General features: G+C 39.0%; 1 protein-coding gene across 10 annotated transcripts in view; it reads right to left on the minus strand.

The window, feature by feature from the left end:
* The window catches only part of ARHGAP12 (Rho GTPase activating protein 12), a 121,539-nt gene that overhangs the window by 57,023 nt on the left and 50,323 nt on the right, over positions 1 to 14,193 (minus strand). For 9 of the 10 annotated variants that reach the window (XM_055429681.2, XM_055429672.2, XM_055429704.2 and 6 more), the window contains one exon: positions 966 to 1,229. The exons of the other annotated variant lie outside the window; for it this stretch is intronic. In XM_055429681.2, coding sequence (XP_055285656.1) covers positions 966 to 1,229 — 264 coding nt within the window. The remainder of the gene's footprint in view (positions 1 to 965; positions 1,230 to 14,193) is intronic. 10 annotated transcript variants of the gene reach the window in all.

The following is a 14,193-nucleotide window of genomic DNA, read 5'->3' on the forward strand; positions in this document are numbered from 1 at the left end:
AACAGCGGGATGTAACTCCTTTCCATCCATCCTACCCAGCGATCTCTGCACATCTGCACAGTCCCAGGGAACCTCTCCAGGCCTCGGAGATGAGCACTTCTCAAAGCAATTCACTGCACTGCCCTCCGGGGGGAACGGGGAGTGGGGGGGGGGGGTGTGTGTGTGGGTATGTGTGTGTGTGGTAGGTGTGTGTGAGATGGGGGGTAGGGGTGTGTGTGTTGCACTGTGTGTGTGTGTCTATGAAACCAAGGTGAGTGGGGAAATGGTATGGACACTTGTTAGAGAAAATAAACATCTTAGGGACTTCCCTGGTAGTTCAGTGGTTAAGATTCACACTTCCACTGCAGGCACACAGATTTGATCCCTGGTAGGGGAACTAAGATCCCGCAAGCTACATGGCATGGCTAAAAAAACAGAAAATAACCAGCCAATCAAGAAATAATGTTTTTAGAGTGAACTGTCAGACTTAGAGGATGTTCAGCTTATAGCAGAGGACTTATATTATACTTATTTCCCCTACAGAGACATAAAAAGTGATCTAACACAAAAGTACCTCTAACAAAAACAGAAGTATCTTGCCAGTCCCATCAAATCATAAAGAAAAGCATCAAATAACTGGGCTTTTGGTTGGCTAAATCACATATTTTCTTCCCTTCTTTTTCTAAAAAATATAACTGCTTTGGCAATAACGATGACTGGATTAGTATCTTCTAGCATGTGAGGAAAACCAAGGGCAATAGGCAACATTAACCCAGTTAACTCTAGACAAGTAAGCATGCCACAGGGCTAGCTGCTGTCTACTATCTACATACTAGGAAGCAACAAGCAGTAATGTGATAAAACTTGGAAAGAAGATTTAGTATCTTAGAGATTTCAAAGGATAGAAGCAAACCTATTTACTTCTCTGAGGAACGAAAAGAGAAAAAGCTCCATAACTCACTGGTTGACCCCCTAGCTCCTCATACCTCTTGATCCCCTGGACTCTGGGAATCTCCTTTGCTTGTGTTCGTATCTCGAGTCCAACGAGGGGGTTTCCAAGTTCTTTCCTGTGTACCTCTGTTATAGTAATAACAACGCCCTGAACTATCTTTGTGAGTTTCCCATTCTCCATTAATCTGAATTGCTGGGCTTCCAGGGAGCGGGGGAAGAGCCGACTGGGATATCTTCAGTTCCTGCAGGTTAGCGTAGACAGGAGAATCAGGTCGCCCTTGATTTGGAGGTGTCGTTGCCTATGAAAGATTTGAAATATCCATGTTCACACATGCATAATGCTTATAAATAAAAGTTAAATAAAACATGAGATTTATAAACATAAATACAAATTCATTTTAAAACATACATGGAGGTGTGTATATATATTCTTTTAAAGGAAATGAAAATGTAATAGTTTAAATGTTCATAGTTTGAAAAAAAATAAGAATTTAACAGTTTTAATATTCATAGTTTGAAAAACAAACATAAAAGTTTTCAGAAGAACCCAGAGTTCACTTAATCACTTCCCCTCACCCTGAGAGCACACTCAACTAGAAGTTGGGAGTGGTGGACTCCAGTTTAAGATCTGGCCTGACAAGCTGCAAAACCACAGACTAGATCGCTTCATCTCTATGAAACAGAACTGCTTAATCTCTGCAAGTGAAGAAATTGGATTAAACCACTTAGGTCTCCATTGGCTCTAAAACTCCATGATTTATAAGCAATTTTTAAAATATAAAAAGTCTAACACAGAAGTCAGCACTTACTCAGAAAACTATGAAAAAATTTTATATCCTAAGCTCTAACATTAAATCAAGAATATAAGTAAAAGATACAGGAGATATAGTAGTTCTTCAGCTAAGAATTTACCACATACTACTCCTTCTCAGTTATAATTTCTCAGTGTGTGTGTGTGTGTGTGTGTGTGTGTGCTCAGTCGCTCAGTAGTGCCCAGCTCTTTTTGACCTTATGGATTGTAGCTTGCCAGGCTCCTCTGTCCATGGGATTTTTCAGGCAAGAATATTGGACTGGGTTGCTATTTCCTTTTTCCAACGAATGTTCCCAACTCAGGGATCCAACCTGAGTCTCTTGTATCTCCTACATTGGCAGGCGGATTCTTTACCACTGAGCCACCTGGGAAGCCTGTTTCTCAGTAGCCCTAAACAAATCTTTTCTCTCTTCTTAGTTTATTTATATGTGAAATTCCTAAGAGCAGAAAAAACAACTAGCTGTAACTCTCATTTACATGCTTATTTAATTTCAACTTTCAGTTTTACATTTATTTGTATGTCTCACTAGATGTCAGTCAAGAGCAGAATACTCTTCACACACTTTGCATAAGGACCTTGTAAACTGCACTAACAGTTATAGTTGCTGAAAGAATAAGCACACATCTAAGAACACATTTTTATGTTGGTTGTTTGTGTATATTAGCTTTTCTTTTACAACAGAGTTTCTCAGCCTTGGCATCACTAACATTTGGGGACAGATCCTTTTTTATAGGGGGCTATCCTATGCAGTCGCAAAGAGTCGGACATGACTGAGCAACTGAACTGAACTGAACTGATCCTGTGCAGTACATTATGTCCACTAGCACCTCCAGCCTCCACCTACTCAATGACAGCGGTTTCCTCCCACTGTGACAATTAAAGAGTCTCCAGATGCGGCCAAATGTTCTGTGGGGACATCACTGCCCCTGGTTGAGAACCACTGCTTTGCCATATTAATCCGAGAACCACTCAGATGTCCCATTACTTCTACAATATACCAGAGTTTTATGAATATCTGAAAACACTGTATTTTTTAAAAGGGGGAAATGTGAATGTATACACTGAATCAATTTTATTGATTTTAAAGCTCTTTAACTTCTAAAATATCATTTATTTATAAATTAATTATAATAACTCTAAATCACAGAATAAGCTTTAAAAAAAAGAAGATAGTAAAAATAACCCAAGACATGAATACATTTATAAAATGGTTACCTTTGGTCTTTTTACACATGGTAATTATTTACACATGGCAAATACTCTATTGAGTGATACTAATGAAACCATTTTCCTATAAAGTTTAGCTTTGAATTTAGACTATCACCAAACAGTATCTTACTACGAAGGAAATCTATCCATGAAGACAGATTTCCATGTATTTCATTTCCAGACTAATTCCATATCCTGTTGAATTAGCCAGGGTTACAATGCTTCTCTGACTAAAACAAACTCTGTTAATATAACAAACAATTCTACATAGTAAATCATTTCCTAGGAACTTATCTAGGGAATTCAACAAGAGTTAAAGAAGCTCTTTGCCCCTGGTACTTTACTAGACTTGGGGAAATAAAGATGCCAAGAAATAGCTATTTTCTAAATGATTTTATGACACATTCTACTAGAACTTTAAGAAATAACTAATTAACCAATTTCTGTTGTTTAGGCAATTCAGTTTTTCCAATTTAAAAAAAGTGAAATGCTTTAACAAGTTTATAACGCTAGCATAATTCTGAAACAAAAGCAGAGAACCAAGTGAAACAGAAGTATAAAGCAATCTTACTTACAAATGGAAATGAAAATATACTCAATAAACCATTAGCACTCAAATCTAGCACTGCATTAAATAAATCAGGAAAAAGCAGAAACGTTGAGGATCTATCTTCAGAAAATCTATTACTGTAATTCTTTAATATATTAACTTGATCATCACCATCGCCAACCAAGTTACTGATAAAATTCAACATGGATTAAGGATAAAACTCTTAGCAAGTGAATAGGTGATGCCTCCTTAAAATGACTTTACAAATTATTCAAAATAAACATACTCAGCAAGGTATTAAGAAAGCAGTATTTTCATTAAAGTCCAGAATAATTCCAGGATGCCAAATATCACTGTTTTTATTCAGCAAATGTACTAAGACAGGAAATATACCAAGACACAAAAAAATAAGTGAACTCCTAAGTACTATAAGGAAAACAACTCTGATATCTGTCATTGATGTAAACAATATTTGAAAACCTAAGCCGATGAAAAGTACTAAGAAGTTTAATAAGTTGGCCAGATAAGATGATCATTTGGTCAGTTCCCAAGAAATGAGCAATGACAAATTAGAAAATACAACAGAATTTTAAAAACTCATCCACACTAAGAGAACTGTTAAAACACTTACAAGTAAGCTTTAAAAAAAAAAAAAAGAGGGATACTTATAAAACTTCCCTCAGGTACCCAAATTATATTAATACTTTACATGTTACTCCTCCAAAAATTAATCTATAAATTCTACAAATTCAATGCAAAGTTTGGCATGCATTATAGTTAGTTCACAGTCTTACAGGCAGTAGCCCTGAGGGAAATTTATTGAATGAACAAGCGAACAAACAAGTGAACAAAAGAATGCAAACACATATACCCCAGTAAAAGCAGAACCGAAAAACTCGGAGCTGGTTACATGTGATAAAGACAGGTGACCAGGAAAACATCCACATTTCTATTTGGGAACAAGGATGGACAATCATGTCGTCATTTAAGACAGGAACTATCTAAAAGTGGACGGACAGTCTAGCATTCAGCAGTGCAAAGGTTACAAATATGAGTTTTAAATGTCTTGTCTTCTCAGTTCAGCTCAGTCGTGTCCGACTCTCTGTGACCCCATGAATCACAGCACGCCAGGCCTCCCTGTCTATCACCAACTCCCGGAATACACTCAAACTCATGTCCACAGAGTCGGTGATGCCATCCAGCCATCTCATTCTCTGTCGTCCCCTTCTCCTCCCGCCCCCAACCTTTGGACCTCTAATATAGTAAAAGAAAGTGAAACAAAGATCCTTTAAATGCATAACAGACATACTGTTAGAGCTACACGTGGGAGAGTGTATAGCTCTCCCATGAAGAGGCCTGGAAACAAGGGAATAAGCCTCAAAAACGAACACGGCAGTATTAGCCAAGTCAAAGCTGTGGATACAGGAAGCTGCAAGAACAAACATTTAAAAAAAGCATGGTGTGGTCAGGGAGGATGCCAACTGAGAGGGCAGGTGATAGGAGCAGCATAAGAAAGAGGTAAAGAGAAGCAAATGTGTGTCGTGTTCAAATGTCGCCCAACAGCATTTAAGGAATTACTGGACAAGTTAAGCCAGGAAGCACGTTCTGATTTAAATTTTAGAAATACTGCAGATTTTAGATGAACACAACTAGAGGCAGCGATCAGTTAGGAGGTCAGTAACAGACCAAAGATGAGAACTGCGACTAGACAAGGAGAGCAGGAATGGAGAAGCAGGGCTGGATGCAAGAAGAGATCAGAAAGTCAAATTAACATGCAGAGTGTATGTCTGTTTGTGGGAAGCTTGTTTTTTGGTGCGTGTTTAACCATGGGTTAAATAACACTGAGACGAAGAATAGGATACAGAAAGACAGAGGAGTTCCACTTACACTGCAGTAGGTTAGTACTCCTTTTAAAAGTCCAGGTGGAAATGCTCAGACTATCAGGTAGGCAGATTGAGAGCTCAGTATAGAAATCAGTGCTAAAAATATGAAAGTTATCAGCAAACAGATGGGGCCCAAAACTTGAGTATACACAGGAGGAAAGAAGGGGTAACACAGACCCCTAGAGAATACTAAGCAGTTGCTTTATGAATTAAAATAAGAACACAGGTATCAAGTTAGCATGGGGTCTGGCAAGGGTGACTTTTGGTGGTAATATTACAACTACTGATGCAATTAATAAGGTACCAAACAAAGTAGGAAGATCCATTAAAGGAAACAGAAAGTCAGAAGTAGGCAGCCTCACAGGAAAAGATGGTATTTAAAAAGAAAAGGAACTAGCTTCCCTCTGAAGACTTCAATACAAGGGCCATGAAGCAATCACTAGATTCAGGAGTTAAGAAGTCATTAAAAGACTCCAGCTTCCAGCCAGGAGGATCCAAAATCATATTCCTGCCATAAACAACTAGAAAAGTAAATAAAATACAGGAAACGAGTATTTTCAGGCCTTATACCACAAAACAAGCAGCTCAGAACTATGATCCCCAAGAGAAGAAACGAAGGACAAGCACCAACCGCCCCCCAGCACTTCCTCTTGGAGGCAGTTTCCAGAACTCAGCAGCGAGGGGAAACCCAGAGTCTAGGAATCTTAGTAACACAACAGAGATACAGGCTCACAATTACCACTTAAGGTAACAAAGAAAATAATACAAGAAATGAAAACATATAAATTGGGGTTCCCTGGTAGTTCAGTGGCTAAGACTCTGCATTTCCAATGCAGGGGGTCTGGGAATCCTGGTCAGGGAACTAGATGCCACATGCCACAACTGAAGAGTTCACACACCACAAATAAAAGATCCCACATGCCAAAATTAAGACCTGACACAGCCAAATAAATAATATTTAAACAAAAATAAATATTTTTTTTAAAAAAGAAAGAAAATACATAAATATCAAACACTGAGGAGAAAGGCAAATGAGAAAAGAATAGGCCCTAATTTTTTTAAATCCGAGAATCTTCAAAACTGATAAACCAAGAAACAGAGACAAGAGTTCTGTCTGAAATCAAGAGATGTAACAGCAATCTAAGTAGATCATACAATTAGAAGAGGTTTACTGACAATGGACAAATGGTAAAACTTCAATATTTCACACTCTCATTTACCACTAAATGTTTGGACAGATGTTCATTTGAAATGTTGTTCACTGGCTGTTGCAAATATTTTCAGCAGAAATAAGAACTTTGTTTTTCTAACAAACTAACTCCAAACTTAGACCTGAAGAAGGAAATTGCAACCCACTCCAGTACTCCTGCCTGCAAAATCCCACTGACAGAGGAGCCTGGTGTGCTACATACAGCCCACAGGGTCTCAAAGAGTTGGATACGACTGAATGATTGAGTACAAACTTAAGATCAACTTAAACCTTCAATTTCCAAAATGTACAGAAAGAGAACAGAAGAGGGCTCACTAATTTTAATATTCCAATCGTGGCAAAAAGACACTGTCCCTGTTTATTACCAACTGTTTAAATGACAGAAAAATTCAAGGGAACTACCACTCACTGATCACTAATAAGTTTCCTCAACAACTCTTGAAAATTTAAATTCTTGGTAGAAAAAATACTTAGAATGAAGTACCAAATTTATGCTTACATGTACATAAAACATGTACTGACTACAAAAAGGGATGGTTCCATAATTACATACCATTTTTTCCTGGTGAACCAAAACTATGGGTTTTTAAATGAACAGCTGGTGAAGATGAATGTTAACTCCAGTTTACTGCTGGTGATTTCAGCCAGCTGAACCCTTTTGGAAAACACTAGGACAGTATGTTTCAAACACTTTTAAAAATATTTTCAGGAAAAAGAGGAGACAAAAAAATCTATACATAGAAAAAAATTTCCTACAAAGATGTTCATTCCAATGTTATTTATCAGAAATAAATGAGACACAGTCTAAATGTCCAACAATAGAAGAATAGGTAAGTAAATAATGATCTAATATATGAGGCAATACTGTAAAAGTAATGAAATGTTAATGGTTTCTGAACACGACAAAAAAAATATTATGAGGTTAATGAGAAAAGCAAAATAGAAAAGTGCATTAAACTTCCAACTTAAAATTTTAAAGTATGAAAAAAAAAAAAGCTCATAAACATTATGGGTCCCTGACAAGGCTTTCACTCACATCTAATGGACAGATTGAAAGTTTTACAGACAAGCAAAAGGTTTACAAGAAATGTTAAAGGGACTTCTCTTAAGCAAAAAAGGTGACAACTAGAAACATGAAAATTACGAAAGGTAAAGGCAAATATACAGGAAAGGAAGTAAATCAACCTCATATAAAGCTAGCAGGAAAGTTAAAAGACAAAAGTAGTAAAGTCATCTATACTCACAGTAAGTGATACAAAACAGGAAAACGTGTAAAATACGATGTCAAAAACAGTAAACGTGGGAGAGGGGAGTAAAAATGCAGGGTTGTTAAAATGCGTTTAAAGATCAGCAACTTGAAATAATCATTTACAGACAGATAGACAGATATAAACTTCATGGTAACCACAAAACCAAAAATCTACAATAGTACACACAGAAAAGAGAAAAGAATTCAAACACAGCAATAAAGACGGTCGTGAAGTCGCAAGGAAACAGAAGATAGAAATACTGAGTCAGTATGTTGTATAACAGGACCCAATGAACTGTTTTAGGTCAATTACACTTCAAACAAACAAACTCCCTGAAAGAGATGAGATTTGTGGTTGCCAGAGGCAGAGGAAATTGGATGAAGGTGGTCAAAAGCTGTAAGATAAAGAAGTACTAGGAATGCAATGTACAGCATGATAAATGTAATTAATAGTACTACATGATATATATGAAAGTTAAGAGTAAATCCTAAAAAACAATCACAAATTTAAAAAAAATCACAAAAAAACAATTTTTTTATAGTTCTTAAATTTTGTATCTGTATAAGAAGATGGATGTTCACTAAACTTACTGTGATAATCACCTCATGATGTATGTAAACCAAATCATTATAATGTATACCCTTAAACATATACAGTACCATATGTCAACAGTTCAGTTCAGTTCAGTTCAGTCGCTCAGTCGTGTCCGACTCTCCGCGACCCCATGAATCACAGCACGCCAGGCCTCCCTGTCCGTCACCAACTCCCGGAGTTCACTCAAACTCATGTCCACAGAGTCGGTGATGCCATCCAGCCATCTCATTCTCCGTCGTCCCCTTCTCCTCCGGCCCCCAACCTTTCCCAGCATCAGAGTCTTTTCCAGTGAGTCAACTCGTCGCATGAGGTGGCCAAAGTATTGCAGTTTCAGCTTTAGCATCAGTCCCTCCAATGAACATCCAGGATTGATCTCCTCTAGAATGGACTGGTTGGATCTCCTTGCAGTATAAGGGACTCTCAAGAGTCTTCTCCAACACCACAGTTCAAAAGCATCGATTCTTCGGCAGTCAGCCTTCTTCACAGTCCAACTCTCACATCCATACATGACCACGGGAAAAACCATTGCCTTGACTAGACGGACCTTGGTTGGCAAAGTAATGTCTCTGCTTTTTAATATACTATCAAGGTTGGTCATAACTTTCCTTCCAAGAAGCAAGCGTCTTTTAATTTCATGGCTGCAATCAGCATCTGCAGTGATTTTGGAGCCCAAAAAAACAAAGTCTGACACTGTTTCCACTGTTTTTCCATCTATTTCCCATGAAGTGATGGGACCAGATGCCATGATCTTTGTTTTCTGAATGTTGAGCTTCAACAATATCTCAATAAAATCGGAGGAAAAAATTCAAAAATTACAATTAAAAAAAATCAGTTTTCTTGGGAATTCCCCGGTGCTCCAGGGGTTAAGACTCCATGCTTCCAATGCAGGGGGCATGGGTTCTATCTCTGATCAGGGAACTAAGATCCCACATGCGGCACAGGAGGGCCAAAAAAAAGTTATAGTGAGTTTATACACAGACTCATCACATCAGCTCCAAACACATGGTAGTGGCAAGAAAAAGAAAAAACTGAGAAGGAAGGGAAAGAAAAAAAGTGTTTGTGGGGGGGCAGGGGCAGGAAGAATCTGTATTTTTAAGTACCCTTTGTGATTTTTATGTGTTCTACTGTTCAGAAGATACTCAATCTTTCTAAATGGACTTACAGCAAACCAGTTCCCTGGTCCAATATGCTTGAACTATGAAAAAAGTGAAAGTGTTAGTTGCTCAATTGTGTCCAACTCTCTGCGACCCCAAGGACTGTATGCAGCCCACCTGGATCCTCTGTCCATGGAATTTTCTGGGTAAGATACTGAAGTGGGTTGCCATTCCCTTCTCCAGGGGATCTTCCCAACCCAGGGATCAAACTTGGGTCTCCTACATTGCAGACAGATTCTTTACTGTCTGGGCCATCAAAAAAAAAAGAAAAAAACTTAAAAGACAATTCTTAAGTCTATACCACCAATCACTTCTTACTCAGCATATAATTCGAAGGAAAAGAATAAGCAATAAGAAGTACTTCCAATATATGAATCAAAAATCAGTTTTCAAATATATAACTTATTATACACTTAAACTGAACAAACATGAACTGTTCATGAATTGCCACCAACAAAAATAAGTGGATTTTTCATACAAAAAAAAAAACTTCAAAATGAGAACAAAGAAAGTTAATTTTATGGGTCATACCTGTCATTAATTAACAACTGAACTGGGACCAGTATCTCTGCACATGACCCAATTTGGTATTTAAAAAAAGATCTGGCCTGTTCCACTTTTATCCATACACAGATAAAAACAGTCTTCCCACTATCCACAGAAAGGAAAAATTGGGGAACCACATACAAAGAAGGTAACTTTAAACTTCAATTGTGCCTGAATCCTTGCTTTAATACCAAAAATACTGAGAGTTGTCCTCTTTGACATTAGCTCAATAACAGCTTCTAAAATAAATTTTAGAGAACAACAGAATACATATTAGCTATACCTCTTGTTTCTTAACTAGTAAGAACTATGGTACTCTGTACTAATACTTCAGTATTAAGTATTGTATCTACCTTACCATAAATGCTGAATTATATTACTGAATAATCAGTAGAAGTCCCTGCAACCTATAATCATACCTTTATATTTAGATTTATGGGGGGGGAATACATTTATCAAAGCATCAGACTCCAAAATGGAATTTTAATTACTTTTTAAATTCTATTTAATTCATGTGGAAAAAAACATTTACTGCCTTTGGTAATTTACCTGTTTAAACTCTGCTTTACCATAATCGCTAATTATAATAACATTAGGGCCAGTTAGCAGAATGAGGACAAAAAGAAAAAAAAATTGTCAACAAGCCAATATTCAGTTAAAATAGGAGTGAAATTTTAGTTTCATAACTGAAAACTTCACATCAATTTTAAACTGCAAAATCTGACTTTTCAACAGTCTTCTCACTTAAAAGTCAAATTTGGGGGGGGCGGATATATTACCCTTTAATAATTTTTTAACACAAAAACTTGCAAGTTGAAGAGACGAAAGCATGTCAGCATTGAGATCTCAGGCTCTAAACAGTATACTGATATTTTCTGTGACTCACTTATTTAACAATCACTTAAAAATGAATAATGAGCCAGATGGCTCAGCAGGTAAAGAATCTACCTCGCAATGCAGGAGACACAGGAGATGCAGGTTCAATCTCTGGGTCAGGAAAATCCTCTGCAGAAGGAAATGGCAACCTACTCCAGTATTCTCCCTTTGGAAATCCCATTGACTAGGGAGCCTGGAGGGTCACAGTCCGTGGGTTCACAAAGAGTCAGGCACAACTTAGACTAAACAACTACAACATGAGCCAGGCAGGAGGTGAACATGAGGCAGCCTTTCCGGGCCAGCAGCTGAGTGAAGCGGAGAGATGGGCAGGAAAGGCCTCCAGTGGCAGGAGGTGAGCGCAGCACTAAACAGAGAGAAGAGGGTAAGACATGGTGCTCAGGAAAAGGTTGCCAGCAGATGTTAACTGCATCCTTAAGGAAAGCAGAAGGAAAATGGGGACTCCATGAAGTGGGGAGGGACCTTCAAAGTACACACGGTCTTATGTTTTTAAACTGACATAACCCAAGGAAACGAAAAGGAGTCTTTCAATGGCACATAACTGGTAGCTAAGTGAGTTCAGTGCTGTGGAAAGCTTCTGCAGATGTTATTTTCATGGTAGATAATTTTTTTTCTTACTGGTTCTCCACAACTCAAGGCCGCTCAACTTCTCTCGGACTTGCTGCCTGACACTCATCAACTGAAGGCTCCCACTTTCACCTGGCTTCTGTCCTCCCCCATTCTGATCGCTGTGCCAATACCCTGAAACCCCTTTCACACATCGCAGGTCTGTCATCTCCACCTCCTCCCCGATAGACATAAACAAGGCAGGTCCCGAGCAGGAAAGTGGGCAGGCCTGAGGGATGCTGGTTTCTAGGAACCACACAAACACACTGATGGAGTCATTCCTCTGCCACCAAACCTGCAGAAACTGCGGCCAACAAAAATCACTGTGACTCAGAACTCTGGACCTACCGGGGGGTGGACAAGATCTGACAGATACCACAGTGAAGAGCCTGGGGTCCTGAGGACCACACATACACAGTCGCAAGGGGGTGTATGCACAGTTGGGGAGTTTATCATATGTAAGGGATTTGCCAAAAAGGAACAAATGACAAATTTCCCCTTGGAGACCAAGCCCACCCCTCTCCAGCATCAGCTCCTGTTGTCCTCACATGCGTCCTCCCTGGGCCTTACTGCTCAGCAGCTTGTTGCGGAACTCACAACACTGCACTGTCATCCCAGGGGTACGTGTGCCTTTCTCTCTGGATGTGGATCACCTTCCAGGCACAAATGTCTGCCCGGTTTCTCTCTTCATCTTCAGCACCAAGCACAGCACCTGCATGCGGCAAGCCCTCAGGATGCCCCTGAAGGGAAATGCCTTTGACGGAACTAAAGAAGATGTCATGAAATCCATGCACTGAAGTTAATTTCCGACTCCTGTGTTTACAGTCTCCCTGGGACATCTTAACGGACAGCACTGCTTCAGTAAAACCAAACTCTCTTTCAAACACCCTCCTCCTTCCCCTGGACGGCAGACGTGGTGTCTAAGACCAGCACGGCTCCTCCAGACGCCCACACTCATCACCTCCTCGGCTGCAACCTCTGCCCACAATACACTGTGCCCCTATCTTCACAAGTTCACATGACAGCACTATGAGCTCCTCACAGGGAGATCTCAGAGTCACCCCGGCTCTTCTCTCTACCTCCATGAGCTTCCACCAACTCTTTCTCCTACTCTAACTTGAATTCCTTCCCTTCTTATCCCCAGACAACCACCTCAGTCTGAGTTCTCTCCATCATTTGGCTGAATGAGTACAAGTCCCACTTCTTCATCTTTTCCAAATGGTCCTCCAGTCCCACGAGTCCTTCTCCGAAAACAAATCTGATTTTATTACTCACCTACTTTAAAAACAACAAAAAGGAGCTTCCCTGGTGGCTCAGGGATAAGGAATCCACCTGTAAATGCAGGAGACATGGGTTCGATCCCTGATTCAGGGAGATCCCACATGCCAAGGAGCAACTAACCTGTGTACCACAACTACTGAGCCTGTGAGCCTGGGAGCTGCAACTACACAGCCCGCCTGCCACAACTACTGAAGCCTGCACACCCAAGAGCCCGTGCTCTGCAAAGAAAACCCACTGCTAACAGAAGCCTGTGCACCACACCTAGAGAGTAGCCCCTGCTTGCCACAACTAGAGAAAAGCCCACGCATCAAAGAAGACCCAGCCCAGCAATAAGTAAATTTATATATACATATATAATTAACAAATATTTCAATGATTGTAGAAGTTCAAATTTCACAGCAGAGAATTTAGGGCTCCTAAAATTTTTTAAACATTATCCCTCTATCTATAATAAACTGTCCATAATCTAGGAACCACATACAAACCATGAAGAGCTGGTTCAAAGGGCATTATCTCTTTGAGATGCTCCTCTATTCATCAGGGGCAGAATTTGCAGATTTCCTGTGCATCTAGAGCATCAATAACGCAAATACCATGTGAGCCAGATGATTTAAAATTTTCCAATGGCCACATTAAAAAGGTAAAAATAAAGGTGAACTGAATTCTAACAACGTATGTTTAAACCAATATGTAAAATATTAGTATTCTACTGTATCATCAATGTCAAAATTGAACTTTTTTTTTTATTAAGTCTTCAAAACCAGCATGTATTTTACAGCACTTTTCAGTTCAGATTTTAAAACTTTCATCAAAAATACTGTGTATGTATTTGGATTTCATAAAATTTACAGTTGAAAAGTAGATTCACAGATTCAAATTATTCCAAACCATCTTAAAAGCTTTTCCAATACATGAATCAAGTATCAGTTTTAAAATTTTAACTTGGAGTAACTAAAGTAAGCTCAGTTCCTTGGTCTTACTGGCCACATTCAAAGTGTTCGACAACCATACTCGGCCAATGGCTGCCAGGCTGAAGCACTTCATACTCAAATGTACTAACTGTCCCCAGCACGTCACATAGTAATTAGTTGTCATTCTGCCTCCTGGTAAACTGTAAGCCCCTGAAGAGTTCAGAGCAAGACCACGTCTTAATTATCACAGGCTTTCAAAGTTTAAAACTGAAGATCCCTCAAGTTCTGACTCAACAGTTTGATGATTTCTGCTTTCCCAGTTCACAGAATGTTTAAGGTAGAAAGGTAAAGGAGACAGCCACT

The sequence above is a fragment of the Moschus berezovskii genome, chromosome 15 (assembly GCF_049115385.1).
Source record: "Moschus berezovskii isolate FMDL1 chromosome 15, NW_MosBer_1.0, whole genome shotgun sequence".
Classification (NCBI taxonomy): Eukaryota; Metazoa; Chordata; class Mammalia; order Artiodactyla; family Moschidae; genus Moschus; species Moschus berezovskii.